Raw genomic sequence first — 20,331 nt, 5'->3', positions numbered from 1 at the left:
TTCACATCATTGAATATAGTGTAGTTGAGCTGCAGCTGAGCTTGAGTGGAAAGGAAAATATTTCCAGCAAATGAACTGTAAGGCAGCACTTGATTGACAGTGACATCTCAAAATGGTTGAGGAACAGACATTTCTCCTTGTATTTTAATTCACCAAATGAAAGCCTTAGTTCTTCTCCCAGTCACCATTATAATGATAATATTAGCACTCATTAGGAATCTAAACACAACATTGATAATCATAATAATGGTACCGCATCATAAATAGCAGAGGTAGTAATTTACATTTAAAGGTGCTAATATCAATTGCCTCTAATAATGGAAGTGCCTCAATAAACATGCCAATAATACTCTTCTCCACCCCCTTTTAGAAGCCCCAAAGAGAAATAAACCCAGTATATCTAGTTGCTTTTACATCAAGCTTTGAAGCAACACCATCAACTCTAAGTACCCAAAGCAGTTACGTGACAAAAATGCAGTCAAGAAGTCATTTGAGGTCTTGTTTGAATGATTTAGTATGTCCATATTAAAAAAGAAAATCAACTCTTTTTTAAACTTGTATTTCATTCCTATGATTCTATATTTCCATGGTATCTGGTCTCAATATTTTGATATGACTACTCATTTGATGCTGAGTCATGATTTTCTTCAGTTTTATGAATATTGATCCCCATTTTTTTTCTCTATCAATATTATTATTTTTAGGGTGTGGAGGACAGTTTAGTCAATATCACTGTGTTAAAATAGAAATGCTGTCGAAAATTCTTCAGATTTATTTGGTTTAACAGTCAAATTAATCAACTATGATATGATTAATAATCTTTGATAATCACATAGAATTCTCCCAGGTAATGTGGTATGGAAATCATATTTTTCATTTTGGATCATTATTTCTGAGAAGGCGTATTATTTGGGATATCATATATGATGATGGATCATTATTCTGCTAAGGAAGTCATCTGACTTCTTGCCAAAATTACCAATGTCCCTGGAAACTCAGAAATTTACATGGTTTCCAGAGCAGCAATTGGTGACATTCATTTTGAAGTACAGATGTAATAGAGATCATCTTGAGTAGATCAGGAATTTGTAAGTTAAGCACATCTACATCACATTTTGGTTAGAGTCACTGAACTGAAATTATTATCACAGCTTTGATTTACCCTTTTAAAATATTATTGTGTTGTTTAATATAGCACTTGGACTAGCCTCCTATTGCAGATATCATAGAATCATAGATTATCCTGACGTGGAGGGTGCCCACATTGGATCATTGTGTCCAACTCCTGGCCCAGCACAGGGCACCCCAAGAGTCACACCATGTGCCTGAGAGCATTGTCCAAACACTTCCAGAACTCTGCCAGGCTGGTGCTGTGACCATTTCCTGGGGAGCCTTTTCCAGTGCCCAACCACCCTCTGGGTGAAGCACCTTTACCGGATCCAGCCTAAACCTCTCCTGACACAGCTTCAGGCCATTCCCTTGGATCCCGTCCCTGGTCAACACAGAGAAAAAATCAGTGCCTGCCCCTCTTCTTCCCCGCATGAGGAAGCTGTAGACTGTGACAAGGCCTCCCCTCAGTCTCAGTCTTGTAATAAACCATGTAATTTAAAGAACCAAGAGGTTGAAAACAACCTAAGAAAGGATGTTAGATGTTGTCACGAGTGCTGTGTGCAGTTGCTGTGAACAGTGCTTTTGTGAATGTTTGCTTGAGTCGGGTTAACAGGAATTTTTAGTGGGAGGTAGTGAGGACAATATTACATTTGTAATATATGTAATTGTAATATATGGGAAGAAAAGGAGTGCGCAGACTCCCTAAGGATGGTCTCAGGGCAGATTTTGGGGCAAAGGGAGTGCTGGAATGTCAAAAGCTTCTGAAAAGGTGGAAAATTCTGGTACAAAGGGGAGTTCTTGACGGTCATTTTGTTCCACTTTTAACTTGGACTTGTAGTTATGTCTCGAATACTTGTGTCTTTCTGCTCTTTGTAAAAATTTATTTCTTTCAAATGGTGAGTAGTTATTACCATCCTAATGAGGTAAAGTAGCTAATATATCCCAATTTAGAGAATGAGAGCTCAGGCACTAAGTTCAGCTCTCACTCAAATTGTGGAATCCCTTGATAACGCAGACCAAGATGATGTAATAGATGGGAATGGGGACATGCAGTAGAGATCACTCAGTTCATCTTCGGAAATGAGACCTTTATGTGTTGGACAGCATTAAGAGAAGAAATTTTTTTAAGACTTCTTTTCTTATAATTTTTCTTTCCTTTTGAACCTTATCACTACTGATGTGTCCCTACTGAATTGTGTTTGAAGATCACTTGCAGTGGTAAGAAGTCTTATGGAAAAATTGTTGAAACTTTGTATTGTACTACAGTTCTCACCAGCATTGACTGTGTCTATTTGAATTGATGTTTTTATATGAACGCTGCATCAAGGAAGAAAGTCTTAGATGTATATATATAGCTTGAAAAGCACAACTTTTAGATAAAGGGAAATTCGTTCTTCTCATCACAGTTGTCAACATTTTACCTTTGACTATATACATGAGGGGTAAGGGGTTCATTATATTCCTATGGTTTCAAACGTAAGAGTGTGAGGTGGAGAGGGAACAGTGATTCTTTAATGTGATGCTGGTGGTAACCTACCCTTTACGGTTTATGACAATGGGTCATAAAAAGGCAGGTCGTGATCAAAGGAGATGATGAAGACTTTTGTCAGGATGTGGAATTTTCAAAGAATCAGTTGGATCCAGAACTGGTTGGCCAGGACATTCATCTATTTTTATTGTTTTTTCTTAAGGACTTTTTGTGTATTTTCACTTTTTTTTTAAGAGTATGTCTTTATGTCTGGTTCTGTTCATTTGGGCAGGATGTTGAAGTTCTGCATCACCTTAAGTTTCTGCCACGTATCCCACTTGGGATTATGGACATTGCAAGAGCAGAATTTTCTCTTCTGTGGAAGAGGTTCTATGTTCATCTCATCTGTGTTTTGGAGAAAGATGACAGTAGCTTCAGTACAGGAAAATTCTAATTCCACTGCTAACTTATGCTTTATATGCCCGGTTCCCTTCTGCTAATAGGTTTTGCAGTATTCATGTAATCATAACAAGCCAAGAAAAAATTGTAAATTGCATTAACTTCATCCCTTTTCTATAAATATGAAGTAGGTAACTGATACGGCAGCAACAAGCTTTATGAGAGGTTTGTGAGAATTGGCAAATTTGCATGCTGTGCATCCTGGCTCTGAGCCAGAAGAGTTGGTTTGGGGATTTTTTCCTTTCTTTCATCTGCAAATTCCCTACACTTGCAGACAAACTTGAGTTATACTGATTTCTGCAGCTGCAATGAATTTTATTATTTAATGACACAGAGTACCTTTTCCGTCATTTCCTGGGTTTGTTGGGATTTGGGCTTCTGTATTGTTGTTGTCATTGTATTGTTCACTGTTGCAGAGGAAGTGTTAGCAAATCCTTCCAATAGATACCAAATGGGTCTGCTTGGCATAAGAACAAAAGCAAATCCAAGAAGACTGACATTTATTGAACTCTACATTTTAGAATTGCAGATCTTGAGCTTTAATAATTAGAGGGTTTACAGAATAGTTAACACAAAAAATTCAGGAGAAAGGATTTTTGTATTTCAACTAATCCCATCCAATTTGGTCCCACTGCACGCCCATGGTTTCTTATGGGATTCTTCCCTCATTGCTATTAATTCATTTTCTGAAATCTAACAATGTGCTGAATGTCTTTCATGTGTATTTTGTCTAGGAATGCTAGGGCTAATGGGTGCATGGATTAAAACCAAAAAATGACTGCAAAGATAATACTTTCTGATATTAGTTTGGTTTCAGGTAGTGCTGTAGCCTACAAAGGCTGCTAGAAATGCTGCAATTGTTGTTGCCAAGCTCGAGGCACAGCCCAGCTGGCTTCAAGTCATCCATCATAGCTCACCTTTGCTCTTTGGCCAGGAATTCTCTGGTAAATACTTGTGCCAGGGATGTGCCAAAGAGTGTTTTCTTGTTAGAGCATCCAGTAAAGAGTTTCTGACGTTCAGTTGAGGCAGAGAAATGCTGAAGTGGTGGTCTGAGGCTCTGCCATATTCTGTGTTTTATTAATTCTGTCAATACCTAATAGCTATGAACAAATCACAAGGAACTGGGGCAGCTCATTCTATGAGGTAATTTATTTACAGAGAATTTTTCAGACATTCCTAAAATTCCTTTAGAATTTGAGAAGAGTGAAATAAAAATTGGGCTGAGCATCTAAGCCAGAGAACTCTGATCCAAAAATGCCTGAAGTCAGTAGACTTTCATCAGTTCCTTGTCTGATTTGAGACCTGAGTGCAAGACAGCTGTTTGCAAAATTCCCTTGTAATATGATTTCTGTACTAGCTAAAGAATAGAAAATATGTTATTTCTACAGTGTCAAAAATTGCTAAATCTTTTGTTCCTCTACATTTAAGGAAGAGACTGCTGTTGTTTTTTAAAATATTAATTCAAATTATGAAGTGTAGCCATGATTGATTTCAAAGAGGAAGAGTTTGAGTTAGAATAAAATAGCCTGCCTTAAGCCTCAAGAAATTACAAATCACTGAGCCAAGCCCACCTCAGGGAAGGCAATTTTATCCTATTCAAAGAGACATTTTTCCTTAGGTATTTTACATGAGAACCCTGTGCTCTACTTAAAAGAGAGAGAGAGAGAGAAAACATTCCTTGCTTTAAAGAACAAACAGCCATTCCTGAAGCTCAAAGAATTTTTTCATCAAAGAAGAAACAGCAAAAACCAAAGCCATAAAACAATGTTGTGAGTTGGGGTTTTTTCCTAACTGATTAATAGCAAGCCATTATTGGAGCTGTCAGGAACAACATCGTGTAGTCCACAGGAATTTTCAGGTTTTTAGTCCTAGTGCTAATTCCCTTTAAAGTGCCTTTTGTGGTAAAATTGAAAACAATCTCTAAAAAGCCTGCTAAATTTTGAAGCTCTAATTCTAGTATGCTGAGCTGTGAATTAGGACATCTGTCCTCTTCTGTCAAGAAAAGGCACATTAGTAGGATTCTTTTTAAATATTGAAAGCAGCTACTACCAAGATCGTCTTCCACCGGAGTTGTAGGACAATATAAGTGACAGTGGTGAGTGGAGCTGTTTGCCTGTTTCAGAAGTGGTTAAGCTACTACATGCAAACTTTTCAGTTTGTTTGTTTCCTTGCTGAACTGAGCTTCCTGTTGTAAACAGCATTAAAAGTGGGTCATGACACCTTTAGATCTTCCTTTTTTTTAGTTTTGAGAGTAATTTTTTTTTTTTTCAGCAGTCTTTCTTTTGCAGAGTTGGAAAAATTTTGCCCTACTTTAAAAAAAATAATAAAAAATTAAATGCCAGTCAAAGACAAAAGCTGGAACTTTTCCAGCTAGAAAGTGTGAAACAAGTAAAAAAATAGTAGGAGGGAAACTTGGTAAAAGTTATGCTAAAACACTTCCTACTGTATTACCACTTAAAAAATAAAAAGGATTTAAAAACAAGGTTGAATATGACCCAGAAATTAGAAAATTACCAATTTATTTAAACACCATCTTTTGTAATTCAAATGTAATGTATGTAAGATTTATGGTAGTTTATTTTATCCTGGACTGAGATCTGATATAGAAAACTTCAGCCCATGTTGTTCAAATTGCCAAATCTAGCAAAGGAATGATGCTTCACAGCACAAGTGATAGGGTGACCTTAATAATGACTGATTAAAGTCCAGTCTATTCTGTCTGTGTAAGAATACATCCATTTATGCTGTGATTGTGTATTACATCACATCTTTTAAATATTTACATCAATCTTCAAGAAACTAGACAACTGTCATTGATAGAACTTGCAGATAACTACAGGAGGAGTTGTCTACTATAAAAAGCAGTCTGGATTAATTGATAAAATGGGACATAAGAAAAGAGGATGGATAATGGATAATAGAGATAGAAATTGCTTTAATTAAGGAGAGGCTTTCCACCATTTTTCCTCACTGTTTATAGAAGTTTGCTTTTCCCTTTCAAAGGCATCAACTGCCTATGCAGTACATGGAAGGATGTCCTGCCTTGACCCCCAGAGAGCATCACCTTCAGATGGAAAGGGCTTCATCATTCCTCAAAGAATTGAGGTTGTACTGGCCAGTCTTTGCTTCACTGGATCCTCTTGCTTGTGGTTTTTGAAGATGGATGTGATGTCTGCCCTTTTCCAGCCACTAAGACTTTTCAGACGTCAGAGTTTTGTAGCTCCCTCAGCCATATCAGCTGTGTCCTGTGCAGTTCCATGGACTCATTTTCTTATTTAAGCACATCCTCATTGGTTTCCTCCTGTCATGCATAGTACTTCATTCCCCCAGACTCTGACACCAAGTCCAGGAGCTGGAAAGCCTGAGAACAGATCCCCTCAGTAAAGATCCAGTCCAAGAAAACATGTTCCTCAACGGTTTCTGTGCCTGTTGTCTCTGGGTTCTCCACCCATTGAGCACAAGCCTGTACTTTCCACAGCCTTCCACAGATAGGCATGAAAGCCCTTATTTCAGTTCCTTCATATCCTTACTCCTCCTAGATGCACAGAACATCACTTATGCAATATCCAGTTTCCTTCCTGCAGACAGCTGACAGCGTGCCCATTAGCAGCTCCCCTGGGCACCCTCTCCAAAAAACAGATCCCTGTGTTTTGGTCTAGAGCTCAGTAGTCTTGGTGAAAAGTCTTATTCATGGTGTTGAGGTTGAAAGGACCATCCTCAGGACTGTCAGGCAGACTGTTTTATGTAAAGAGTTGCAATTTATCTGTGCCATGGTATTGCCTTCCTGCATTTTTTTCTTTCTGGTCTGTTGTTCTACAACTCTTTTTTTGACCTATCTCCATCCTAAGTAATCTGTTATAACCAAGGACAGTCACACCTACAGGGAAAGGGTTATATCTTTTATAAGACCAAATAATACAGCTGGAAGAAAAACAAGAAAGATTTTTGTCTCAGAGGACTTCCATTAGATTTCTGAGCTCAAAGCTCCTTCTCTCCCCTGACTATATTTCTTGGTCTAATAAAAGATATTACTTCTCTTTACAAGCCTAGCAGGTTCATAGAATTACACCAGCAGAGCTACAATGACACTTCTGTATGAGCAAGGAGACAGAAGCCTGTACAATTCAAAATAATACATGTTATATATGTTAAGGTTATCTATTCAATGTAATTATTCTGAGCATAGTGATAATTAGCACAGAAATAGGCTGGGCTGATTAGAGAATGTTTTTCAAAAGAGATCTGAGCCTAATATAGGTTTCTGGAGATGGGAATAGAAAATGCCAGTGTACTAAAGGTAGGAATGACTTATATCTTGTTTTTAACAGTGAAATAGCATATAAGAAGTAACAGAAATATCAGAGAAATTCTCTTAGCTACTGAAGTGAGATAATTATAAATCCCATTAGCAGGAGGAGAAGGAAATAAATTAATATTTTCTAGTTTAGTACATTTTTAATAGTATTCTGAGTTTTCAAATCTATCTTGAAATCACAAGACAGGTTTGGATGTCAGGGATTTGGACTTAGTACAGCTTGTTTGTGCAAGGACTTAGTTCTGCTTGTTCAAGGAATTTAAATTTGCTAAGCAGTGATGGTTCCTGAGAGCAGGACTGTCGTGGGCTGTGTGATGCTTGCCCTAAGTTACTGTCAATGCCTTCTTAGAAAGTATGTGGTCTATATTTTCACAGGTTACAAAACTGATAAGGTTTGAACTGATAAATGCAGATGTCCATGCCAGAAACCAGACAGCACAATCATGGGAAAAAGATGTCCTGTAAGGACAATGTGCCCAGACAAACAAACCAGCATAGCTTTCTGATTATTGAATGCTTTGGAGAAACTGCCTGTAATCTCCATAAAGGAGCTATTACATGATATTATTCCATGAATAAATTTGTATATGAAAAATAGATGAATTATTCACTTAGTTTTAGTGCATCTTGCGTAGAGGCAATTTAGGTTTCCTATAGCAGTACTAATTCTCATTTTAATGAGTGTTTTAATGCAATGAAAAGTGAGCTGAGCATAGCTTCCAGGTGTTGTACTAAAAATGGAGACATATTCAGGATCTATTCTAAGAAGAAAATATAGTTGCATTTGCAGGTGTAGGAATAGGATTGGATTCTCATGTAGGCTAGCGAGGCTTGTTTTCACTAAAATTCCCTGCCTTACACCAGCCCAGACTCCATCCTGAACTGCCTTATATTCATGTTTGCCTTACCTGATTGCGTATTAGGAGTGCAATGAAGTGCAGGTTAAATGAGTAATGTATAGCTATGCCAGCACAGTTAATGAAAGTGGCTAGAGTAAAGTGTTTAAATCAGAACAAATGCTGACAGACTAATAGCATTCAGCTCTGCTTTAGACGATGGATAGATGCCACACCAGGTAATAGGCTCTTCTGGCTTGTTTGTTTGCTTGTTTGTCCCTTTGGCCTGAAATGGGAGACTTAGAGCATATCGCCCAGGATTGCATAAAGGGAGGTTAGTTTTGCAGGGAAATGTTAAAAGACCATGATATTAAAAATAAAAAAAAAATAAAAAAGAGTTAAAAGGATTATTATGAGGAGTTTATGATAAAGTCTGAAACTATAGTAATGATACCTTCTTTCTAAGTTTATGAAAACCATTAACATTCTCCATCAAAACTATAATGGTGATGGACTCTTGGACAAGAGTAATCCCACCAAGGGTCAGATTTCAAGCAAGCACTCTTAGTCCTGCAGACATTTACACCTTCTCCAGCAGCTGTTAACTTAGAGCCCGCTCCTTGAAAGATGATCAGTGTCCCCAGGCAAAAGCTGTGAGCGTGCATTGGGAGATAATGCAGTTGTACACACAGGTGTATGGAGAAAAAAGACTTGAGGATTCTGGGTTTGGGCTCTTTCTAGCATTTGGAAAGATGATATTTTTAAGCCACCCTTCTCAGCTGAAAGAAATTTCTTGTACAGGAAGAGGCTGGTAAGGTAATTTGAGCCTAACTACTGATTTCTTAATGTACTCTTAAGACAGACATTTCTTTCTTCTTAAAAGTAGCAGATCTTTTCAAATGAAAAGATTATTTTAAAATACGTATCGTCCCTTAAAATTAAATCCCAGAAAGTCTGTAGTGATGAGCACAGTATTACTACTTAGCTGATTAAATTATCACTGCCATATAGGCCAATATGTTCTTAAAACGATCTTTGCAACACCAAACTCACTAGTGAAAATTCTCAGTGGTTTAAAGTTCTTGGTTACCCAATTTCAGCAGTGTGTATGAATCTATTGTAGGAATATAATGTTCTAGCAAATCTAATTCTCATCGTTTGCAAGACAGATTTATCATGTGTTTCTGTAGTTTTAATTACTAAGATATATTTCTAATTTATTTTTGTAGCAAATTCCAGTGTCATTAGAGCAGTAATTTTCATTTGTAAAAAAAAAAATTATTTCAGTGATGCAGCTATTCCAGACAGGGCTTATTAGACGTTGTCCTTTAATCTTTTAAACGAATGATTTACTATTTTCCACAAGGATCTTTTATTTAAGTCTTCAGGTACTCTGCAGCATATCATTTGCCATTTAATGTTTATGAAAGCATATGAAATTTACACTAATGTCTCTGTTTCTTTTATGCAGAGGTACCCGCTCCTGCATGTGGCCCCACTGAAGTCGTTACTAACAGATCCTGGTGGGATTTAGATATTCTTTAGTGGAGCACTCACTAGTAGTAAACCTAGCGGACTCCAGATTTGCTCTCAGCCATGTGTGTTGTGTAGAATGCACAAGTGTAATATAGATACTTTAAACATGGTATGTACAGCTGTGGTAGCTCCACAGCACTGCCCCCAGGAAAGCCACCGCACAATCAGAATTACACTTTTCCAGCTGGTAAGGTGATGATGCCTCTGAAGTATCAGCTAAAGGCCATAGGAGTACAGGTCTGGTTTAAGGACAGCCTTTCTGCTACCCAATAATGAAGCAAATGCCTTCAGGCACATAGAAGGGAATGAAATTGAATGTACTGACTGTGCTGAAGGTGAGTTTATAGTGTTGGTAGTTAGAGAATTCTTTCTGACCATTTTCATTGTAACATTTGGTTATCAGCGTAGCTGTTCATGGCTTTTAGACCAAAGATGATTTCAGTAACAGTCTATTGATGCTAAAGAGGCCTTTGCTTTGCAATTAAGGCCAAAATTTTAGAAATGTCTGGACCCCATAGAGGGAGGGACCCCAGGTATGAACCAGACCACATTACTCCAAGATTTCCCAGTGCTCAATGCTCCTGCTACGTGAGCTGATCTTTAGGACTCTATGTGAGCATGCCTGCTCCCATTCCACTGGGAGTTGAATTTAGTGGGAAGAAGTTACTTCTTGTAATTCAGGTTTTTGGCCACAGCCATCTCCTCAAATTCACGCCTCACCTTCCTGTTCTCCTCAGCCCCGAGTGCCAGGGTCAAAAGAGAGCCTTCAGAAGAAGGTGCTGTTTCTTCTCAGCTGGGGCCTGGTACTGACAACTAACTCTGCTTGGTGACTGCTGTGGTAGATTTTTTTGATTTCTTTACTAATAGTTCTGACTCCTGAGAAAGCTTCTCTGTGCTGAAGGAGTGGAAAAAAAACACCCTGCAATCTTATTTTCTTCACTACCAAACTCTGACAAATATATGATCCAGTAAATCACTTGTAATATCTGGTCCATAATGCACTCAAAGCTGGTAATTCTGTAGCCTTATACTGTGTGAGCATGGGTTATACTGGAGTAGTATTTTTCTAACACAGCAGTGGCAAAATGCAGTCTGATTTAGTAGCCAGTATCAAGCTGGTACGTCTCTGACATATCCAGCTTAGCAGACCTCTTTTTTTTCTGCCAACACTAAGAATAAATCCTGAATTTTAGAAACAGAGTATTGATCTATGTGTAGGTGAAGACTGTTTCCATTTCTGTGTTCCTCGTTTATGCATCCCAGGAATCTGAAGAACCAATGGAAAGCAGTTTGTCATCCAATGCTACTCTTGCTTCATTGCCATGTTAGCTCCTCTGTAGTGAGAAACTTGAAGGCAATATTTGAGTAAAAGCTTGTTTTGGTTTGTCACTTTTTACTTAAGCTCTCCGCTCTTCAGACAGTCTCCGGAGTGCTTTCACATTTAAAATGGAAATAAGCTAAATTGCCCTTTCATGCAAATTTCTCATGGTCCATCAGTTTTTTCTTTCTTTCTCTCTTTCAGTATTCTTTCTTCCTCTCTCTCTTTCAGTGTTTACTTTGTGAGCAGCTGTTTTCCTAGCCCCTGTGCTCGGGAAGCATGTTGCATTAGCATGTATGAAAAGGAGACTCTCTTGTCAGATCTTTCTTTGTACTACATTTAAGAAAGAGCTAACAAACTCTGCTGTGCTGAGCAGCAGAAAGTGTAAGATACTTTGATGTTCTGTAACTTTGAACAGCTCCTGGACAGGTACAAATATGTTTAAAGATACAGAAATTTTCTGTGCTGAACACTGGTGTTATGTTCTCACAATACTTATGTGCTAATTCCTTTGCTTTTCGTGTTGGCGATGAGAGGCTGAACGTGTCTGAGGAGACAGCAACCCACAGTCTTTGAGATAAAAATAGTAATCTTATCACAACTGCCTCTCTTTGGCTTTGTATCTGGTATTTGGAGGAAGTGTTTTCATGTCAGTACATCAGTGCCTCGACTAAGGAAAGGAGGTGTTTTTCTGTGTCCTTTTCTTATTTGGTATTTCATGGTGAAGTTGAGAATTGTGCAGCAATGACAAAGATGCTAAGTATAAGTATGATATGAAATGAGGTTGGTCTATATCCAAGGTTTTTAGGACATGTATTTCCATGGTGTGTGCATCCTGGAAACATCCTCCACTCTTCACCCAAGTCCAGTGAACTCATTTTTCATGCATGAGGAAAGCAACCACAGCAGTACTGCCTAGTGAGCATTCAGTAGCTGAATAAATACATAAATATACTTTTGCGTAAATATTGCTCAGGTATTGGTTCATTTAAAATCTTTTAGCCTGCCGAAGAAAAATGGAAATTCCCATATGCTGTGCCCGAAAAAAGTATACTTCATAACATTGTATTCATATGAAAAGATAACCAGATGTAGAGTTCCTTGATGCATTACTGTGAGAGCAACGTGTGAGAATTCTGCTTGCACTTCACAAAAAAAGCTAAAGAGGTGCCACTGAGATTAGTCCAGATGTTCTGTAGCCTCATTGGGCCCCATGTATACTTAAACATGCATTCCTTGTCAGCTGCCTTTAAAATGAGCACCAATTTCTTTAGTGCAAGCACAGGTCTGTACTATTGCTTTGCTACTGCTGTTCCTGGGCTGAAACTGGACAGGATCATTTCTTTTTCTTCCCAGCTTGGAGAGTGTTGAATCTAATACACAATTCTCCATGTGGATTTACTTGCAGAGCTGACTCCCAGACTACTAATTCAGTGATTATAATGAAGGGGAGATGTTCATTGCAGAAAAAAACGAAGCCAAGATGCTCCTCAGCGTCCGTGCTCACCGTGCTGGCTGCAGTGCAGTGTGGAGGTGCCCACGTAGCTCAGCACTGGCAGCATTCTGCTGCAGAAGCAGGGCATTCACCATAGGCCACACTACTCTGAGGGATTCACTTACGTGATTTTCTGGACTGGGTTTATTCAGAATGCTGCTCTGTAAACCCACATCCCTCCAAATGAAACAGTGGCGGGTTTGCTCTGCACTATTACTGTTTGGATTTCGTACTGGAATGCTGCCCCCAGAATTCCTGAGCCCTGCGACAGCAAACAGGTTTTGTTGATATTCCAGTTTGACAAACCATTTCTGAAAATTGGGATCTCAAAAAAGCACCTTACTAAGCTGAGGGGAAAGCTGGGAGTCTGCTGAGGAATGTTTGAGTACTGCCAGGGAACTGAAGAGAACCTGAAATGTGCTCTGTGTGTTTTCTTGCTGCCTGTAGAGAGGGAGCTTCATCCAACCAAGTGGGAAATAGTGCTTTTCATTGTTTTTCACTGAATAGGTTTGATCAAAGATTTTATGATGGTATCAAAAGCTTATATATTGTGATTTAATACAAGCTGGAGTAGTAACCTTGAATATTTTTCTCTGATTTCATAAAGATGCAGTGGAGGACAAAACAGACCAAGTTCAGTTATAAAACCTGATTTCTAGGGGTTTGGGTTTCTTTCAGTCCTTACATGACTTAGATAAACGACATCCTTTTTAACTCTTAATATGCTTAATGAGAAAGGAGACAAGCATTTGCAATTAAAAATCAAAGTGACTCTATTTAAACTGCACACAAACCTGAACTTCCTTGGTATTATCAATTACTCTGGAATAATTCAGACATCAATGAGAAAGCTTCCAGTGTAAAACATTCCAGTGATATTCATGGGTTTTACTCTGGCAGTATGAAGGAATTTGTTAGCAAAGGGGTGAAGTCGGTATTGGGTCAAAGAACAGTGTTTTCTGAGTATTTTACTTTAATTGAAATATGGAGGCAATGGGAAAAGAGATCAGCATCTGACTCATTATTATCCTTGTCTGACTCTTTTCTTCAGAGTTGTGGAAGGTCACCAGAGGATGGGAATAAAAAAGTAAAACAGCAGGAGAGATGAAAACAAAGGAAAGAAGGCTATACAGTAATTTATTTTGTTAAGTCTCATCTCCCTCATAGCACAAAAGGAGAAGGAGGAGTTGGGGAGAGGTTTCCTGAGAGGACTGACTGAGAGAAAAGGAGATCCAAGGAGAAAGGACCCAAAGTGATTTGAAAAATGAGTCAAAGCTAGATGTAGTGAAAAGTGATGTCCCTTGACCAACCCAAACCATTAAAAAACAAACAAAAAGACAGGAGAAAGCCACAGGAAATGGAAGGGTAGATCAAGGGAAAGAAAAGCGGAGAGGACAGAAAGTACACTGAAAGTACACGGAGAAATGGATGGCAAGAGGTATTGCAGTGTAGGAAAGAGAAAGATAAACACAGGTTAGGGCACTGCTGAGAGTACTGAATTCACAGTAAAAAAGGGACTAAAGAAGGGAAAACAGAGTATTTCCCAAAGATAAGAGGTGACAGAAGGGAAAAAATGATAGAGTAAGACCACCAAATTTCAAATGAAAGGGAAAGAAATAGAGAAAGTAAGGCAGAGATAAAGAGATGTGGGGGAGGAGAAGTCAGGGTTCATTAGAATGACACCACTAGCTTGGAGAGGTGGTTCATTTTCTTTGAGATGTGATGATTTACTGTACATTTGAAAAATTACACCATTAGATTCCAGAAGTCTGGCCTAAGCACTAAGCACCAGCTTTGTGAGTAGAGCATGCAGTGGGAGAATACCTATGAAGTCTGTGTTGTTTCCCCCGTAAATTCAACATTTGTCAGTGGTCTAAAATACCCAATTATAACTTCTGGCAGCAATCTGGGTCCTTGAGAAAACATTGAGTCAGGAGCTAGTAGGCAAATGAACAGCAGGTTACCAGCAGGTAACTTTCCATTAGCTTTTTTATTTCAGTTCAGTAAGAAAAGGAAATTTGGACAGTCCCCAAAGCAAAATATTTTATTAACTCTGTTCTGTGTTATTCTGCCTTGTGCATTGGCTTTGAGGAAAGGAATTCCTGCTGAGGTCACTTGCACTTTTGTCCGTGATCAGTTAAAAAAACAAATAGCTCACCTCAACTGCTGCAATTACGATCCTTAGTGCACTGGATATAAAACTAAACTTGAGTATTACCATCTTCCTAACAGCTTGAAAATAACAGAGCAAGTCTAGGGGCAGGCCATTCCTTCTAGGCCAGAGACAAATTAAGGCAATAAAACACACTGTGCAAAATAATTAACTGCATGCACAGAACTATATAGGTTTCACCACACAGAATGTAGGAGAAACAAGTGCTGCTATACATTTTCCAATTGTTGAGCACAGTATTTTCTATTGGTTTTAACAACTTACTATTTGCTGACTATTACCTAAGCTTTGGTGAAGGCAGCAGTTAAACACAGAAAGTTTTTCTGCTAACCAATCCTGTTAGGAAATTGCTGTGAAGAACAAAACTGATCCTTACTTCTTTAATCAAGCCCAGGGGTACAAAAGCCCTCAGTTATCCCCTGGCCACCACATTTTTTGCAGATTTGGTTGATCAACTCTTGGTTGCTGGCTAAAGAGCTGAACAAAAAGGACTCTTTAGTCAGGTAACAGAGCATCTGACTACATTTTACATAACTGACAGTAACATATTGACAACCAAAATATATCTTTTATAGTGTTTCTTCTGTGAGACATAGTCTTTAAGCAGTAGGATTTAGTGTCTGATTTCCCAGTTGCTGTAGAACATATTAAACAACAGCTGACAAGAGGCATCAGGAATACTCTGTGCAAAACAATTTCTATGTTGTCCTGCTTGAATTTTGCCTGAAGTGGTGTCCTAGAAAATTTTGCAAATGCTGAATCCACATATCACCAACAAAACTCCACCTTTTTCTTCAATATTTTTTGTTGTGCCCCCCCTTTCGAGTCTGCCTGGCACTCCTGGGGGTTTGAATCTTCCAACTGAGTGTCATTTAGTGACAGCTTCATGGGGCCTTTTCAATTTCCGTGAATTTAGGATGCTTTGGAATGGAAAAGGGGATTATTGACGCACATTTCTTCAGCTGAAGTCGGATCTTACAAGAATTCAGTTCCTAAAGCAGGTTGGATGCAGGTGAAAATTGAGGAGGGAGTTTCTGAAGCGCGTGTGGGTACTGGAGGCAGGGATGCTGCTATTCCTGCGGCTCACCAGCTCTCTGTGAACTGCTCTGTCGTAGGCATTTCCACTGGAAGTGTTGTCAGGCTGTCCATACTAAAGCCAAGACATTGTTGGAATATTTTTCTTTAGGTGACATAGAAATAAGTGAAAGAGTAGTCAGTGATCCCAGTGTCCTTATAGATTTGGGTTGCAGATGTAGTGCAGTTTTATCTTTCAGATTTCCGTTGCACATCCTCTAGAATGTTTTCTGCTCTTGACCCTTAATAGTGTTGTGGTAATGCAGTCTGAGTTCCCAGTTGGTTGCATTGGATAAACCAGTTCCTGTATATTTTCTATGTTAATTGAAGTAACAGAGCACTCTAAACTTTGATGTAGTGACAAGTGCTTAAGTAATTCATCTCTATCAGTATTCTAGTTTTATTCATTTTCTCTGATGGTCCTCAACTGTGACCATACCAGGCCAACGTATTTTTCTTGATTAATTGACACAATCTGCATTTTACTCTGCCAGAAAAAAGAAGTGAAAGCTCTCAGATATTCAGCAGAGTTCACTGGTTGCATAGGAAGCAGGGGAGGAAAACTGGCTGTAGTCTCTGTCATATAGGCATTATAGACTTTAGTGTTCCAAGTTCCGTATAAATAACGAAATTGTAAGTACACATGAAATAGATTTTGCCTACTTTAATATTGATATACAAATTAAAGACCTTCCATAATGCATTGTTCATACAGTCAAAAATTTTCGATGAAGAAGGTAAGTAAATTTTTGGCTTTGCCAGCAAAACAGGAGAACAAAGGCCATTTTGACAATGATGATAGTGAGGATAACAAGCTGGGATGTGGGATGAACAAAAAGAGGTTGCAAATTGGATATCAAAGGAAGTAGAAGACTGACAACTTTTCCATCTTTATCATATTACATCAAACCTAGCAGAGTGAAAGCTGTCATTAGAATAAATAAAAGAAACTGAAACAGAAGTTCAAAGCTCTATAAATGATAAATTTTGTGTGGTATGAAGATGACAAGCACTGTGCTCAGTAAAAGAATTCCCATTACCCATCTGCCCCAATCCACCACAATTAATGTGAGATTCTGTTGTTGTCTGATCTATTCTCTCATTTCAACCATCAGAGAGAGAACAAAAAGAAAAAGGAAGTAAATGCAGAAGCAGTTAAACGAGACAAAGCTGGAGAGGGAGCTTTGTACCACCCCCGTCTCGATGTTTCAGCAGTAGTTACATTTGCTCCTTGCTGCATTGACAAGCTCAAATTGTCATCAATAAATGTTGATTTGTTTTCTCCTAATAACAGTAAGCAGCTCCCACTCAAAATCAATTTCCACTTTGTTGGCAAGACACTGCACATTTGTCTTCACCATGACTGAGCTGCATAAAGGAATAATTGAATTGAAAATTAAATGAACAATAATTGAAAATTAAAAGTGTCTTTTTAAAGGAAAATTAGTGCTATGCTGAATTTCCAGAAATGTTATGTTGGTGGGGAGGTTTTGCCTTAAAAAAGGTAGGGTTGGGCTAAAAGCTTAATTATATAAATATGCACACATTAATGTACATAATTAAAAATGGACTTTAACCTCAAAAGGATAAAAGGGCTCTTCAGCAACTTCCTAGGCTTTTAGTTCTGGCAGAAGCAGCAGCGTTTCTTCAGTAATTATACATCCAGCACGTTTGGATATGCTAATTGGATCTAAGTTCTAATTAGTTTCTTTGTGTGACTAAGAATGACAATCACTGAATTAATTTAATGCAGTTTTGTTCTGAACTTAGTACTGTTTTCACTATTTTTCATATGGGAAAATGTAGCCCCATAAAATGCTTTGCTTTGTAGGATGTCACTGGTTTGTCACGGACGAAGTACAGTGCCAGTACATTTGCTGCATTTCCCTGTACAACATGTCATGGGTGATGCGCTTCAGCATTTAGGTTATTCACCTCAAAGCGTTGCAGGGCTTTGCCAGGGGAGTAGTGAGGACCTGGAATTGTCAGAAGTCCATCCATGACTAGAGAACAACTAGATAACGCTGTGGAGGACCAGGAGAAGCAGAGAGAGCTGCTGTGATCTCTTGCTGGTCTTTGTGATCGGATGGGAACACAAAGTGGGGAACCAGAGATAATTTGTGCTTTTATTTAGAGAGAGCCGTAGGAAAGATGAGCAATTTCAAGAGATTAATAGGACACCTCCTGATTTTGTTTCTCCTTGTATCCTGTTTCTGCTTTCAGTTTTGCTGGGGTTCTGGATCTAGTAGATCCTTGATTCAGTCATTACTTGTGATTACAAGTATGCTCAGCACTACCCTTGCTTATTCCCTGACTGTAGAATAACCTTGACTTCAGAACAGCAAGAATTAGCTGTGAGTACTTCTGAAAGTGGAAGAGAGAAGTGACTACATTGTTTTAAGGCCATCTTTCTTCGGGAAACGTGGATTTATGGGATCATTTAGATTAGAAAAGACCTGTGATACCATTGAGACAATCCTAACTTCTATATCATTGCAGAAAGCTTTTATTGTTACTGTTTGAGACATTCATTTCTTAAGGAGGCATCTTCAAAGAATTGATATAAATATATTGAAATTTTAAAATTTAGGTGTTGCTCTAGTCTAATAGGTGTAATGAAGAAAACAAATAGAAAACAAATATTTCAGATTACCCGCTTCTAAAATTGTTAAATATGTTTATTTGAAGTTCATACTTTGTTTTCTGTTTCACTTTGAAAGATCTATGAGACACACATACAAAGCCTTTTCACATGAAGGACTGAAAATGATTTCTGTAAATTCCTGTTCAAGTACAGTCAGCAAAGCCCCCTTCTTTACAAAGCCTTTCAGATTGTTTGAGGCAACCTGCCATTTCTGTGACTCTGTGTGAAATTGCAGTAATATTTCCGTGTTTTACTGTTCGTTTCTCCCAGATTATGGTGTTGAATTCTCCAAGAGAATAATCTTAGTAGAGGCCACCAGACCCAAGATACCCTATTGATATTAATCTTGGTTTGTCAGAGGGAGCAAGACCTTTTGTGCCTTTAAATAGGAGTCAGAAGATAGCATCCCTGGAAAGGTTTCATTCACAGACCATGGAGAAGGCCGTTCAGAGCAAGAACTGGTAGCTGCAGGTGCCTGTCTCTTCAGGTGTGTAATGACTTCACGTAGGCAATTGGTTTACCTGCCTTAATTGAGACTCTGCTCCAGATTCCTCTGAAGTCAGTCATTGTCCTTCTGTTGGGTTGTGGATTTAACACTGGTAATTGTGCAGGCCAGCTGAGTGTGGTAATGAATTTCAAAAATGAAACTGGTTATCTTGGTGCGTGGTGCTAAGGGATGTGTGGTTGATTGAATTGTTTCTCTGTGCTCAAAAAAAGCATCTACCATCATATAAAAAACCAGGCAAGTTTTATTTTCAGAGAAGCTGGATTACAAGCCAGTCGCTACTAAACCCACATTGAAAGGCAGATAATCCTAGAGACATTACTGAGCAAAAGCTTCATCCACAGAAGCTCAAGAAATACAATATCACCAATGCAAAGAATTGCATAGATGAACTTCTTTTTCTGCATTATCCATTGCAGTACTCTCTCAATGCTGTGATGATCCAATGGTCTTTTCGTCCATCATCTAAATGTGATTTTTAAGCTGGCTTAAAATCACTGCTGTTTCATTACCGATTATTAGCATAAGCTTTAACTAAAGCTGGTGTAATTCCTTTTGTCGGAGTTCCACTAGGAAGGATGGGTGGGAGCAGAGAGTGTGCTAAACTGATGGTAGCTATTATTTCTCCAATTAGTGTACTACTGAAAGTAAGGTAGAAATATTGTTACAGCTACAGTACTTTTTAAATGTTTTTCAGTAGCATTGAAATTCTCTCTGACCTCTTTTAAAGCAATGTATTAAACCCCAAATCCTGGACGCTGTCATCCATTGCACACTGGTATTTAAAATTAAAAACTGATATCCTTAATTGCTTTATTTTCACTTTCAAGATGAATCTGTGCGCAAGCCATTCCCTGAGTTTCCATCCCATTGATTCCAGAAGATATTCTGTCTATTTCATACATTCCTGCTTAAAGCCACCTAGAAGGAATGACTAGCAAAGTTTTATGGGCAATGAGAAAATGTTTTTTTGTTTTCTCTTTTAGCTTGGCTGCTGGAATCCTGTAACTGGTCTGAATGGGTCACTAACAGACAGAAAGCTGGAGAACAACATGCGAGGAGTGGTTCTGCGTGTGGTGACTGTGCTGGTAAGCTGATGCTCATCTTTCTGCACTAGCAGGAATGCATTGTCTTCCTTTTGCCTCATCTTTTTATTAAGTGCACCCTTTTACCAAGAAAGTAGTTGATGTTAGAGGGGCTGATTTATCCTGGTCAAAAAACCCCAGAAAGATGGATAATTTTCCACAAAATAAAATTACTTATCGGTACAATGCATTTCAGACTGAATCACGTGCCTTAGAACCTGTTTCTTGCACAGGCACATTGTAAATTAAGTAACACTAGCATGTGAGCTGATAAAGGGCAGCTTCAAGTGCCCTGTTAGCTGAAGTTACCTAG

General features: G+C 38.5%; 1 protein-coding gene across 3 annotated transcripts in view; it reads left to right on the top strand.

The window, feature by feature from the left end:
- Positions 1-20,331, top strand: part of GRID2 (glutamate ionotropic receptor delta type subunit 2) — an 819,802-nt gene that overhangs the window by 658,022 nt on the left and 141,449 nt on the right. For all 3 annotated transcript variants that reach the window (XM_040064665.2, XM_040064672.1, XM_040064673.1), the window contains exon 10: positions 19,920-20,021. In XM_040064665.2, the coding sequence (XP_039920599.1) occupies positions 19,920-20,021 (102 nt within the window). The remainder of the gene's footprint in view (positions 1-19,919; positions 20,022-20,331) is intronic.

Source organism: Hirundo rustica, chromosome 5, assembly GCF_015227805.2.
Source record: "Hirundo rustica isolate bHirRus1 chromosome 5, bHirRus1.pri.v3, whole genome shotgun sequence".
NCBI classification, from domain to species: domain Eukaryota; kingdom Metazoa; phylum Chordata; class Aves; order Passeriformes; family Hirundinidae; genus Hirundo; species Hirundo rustica.
The sequence above is the reverse complement of the archived record's forward strand: the minus strand, read 5'-3'. Positions and strand labels throughout refer to the sequence as shown.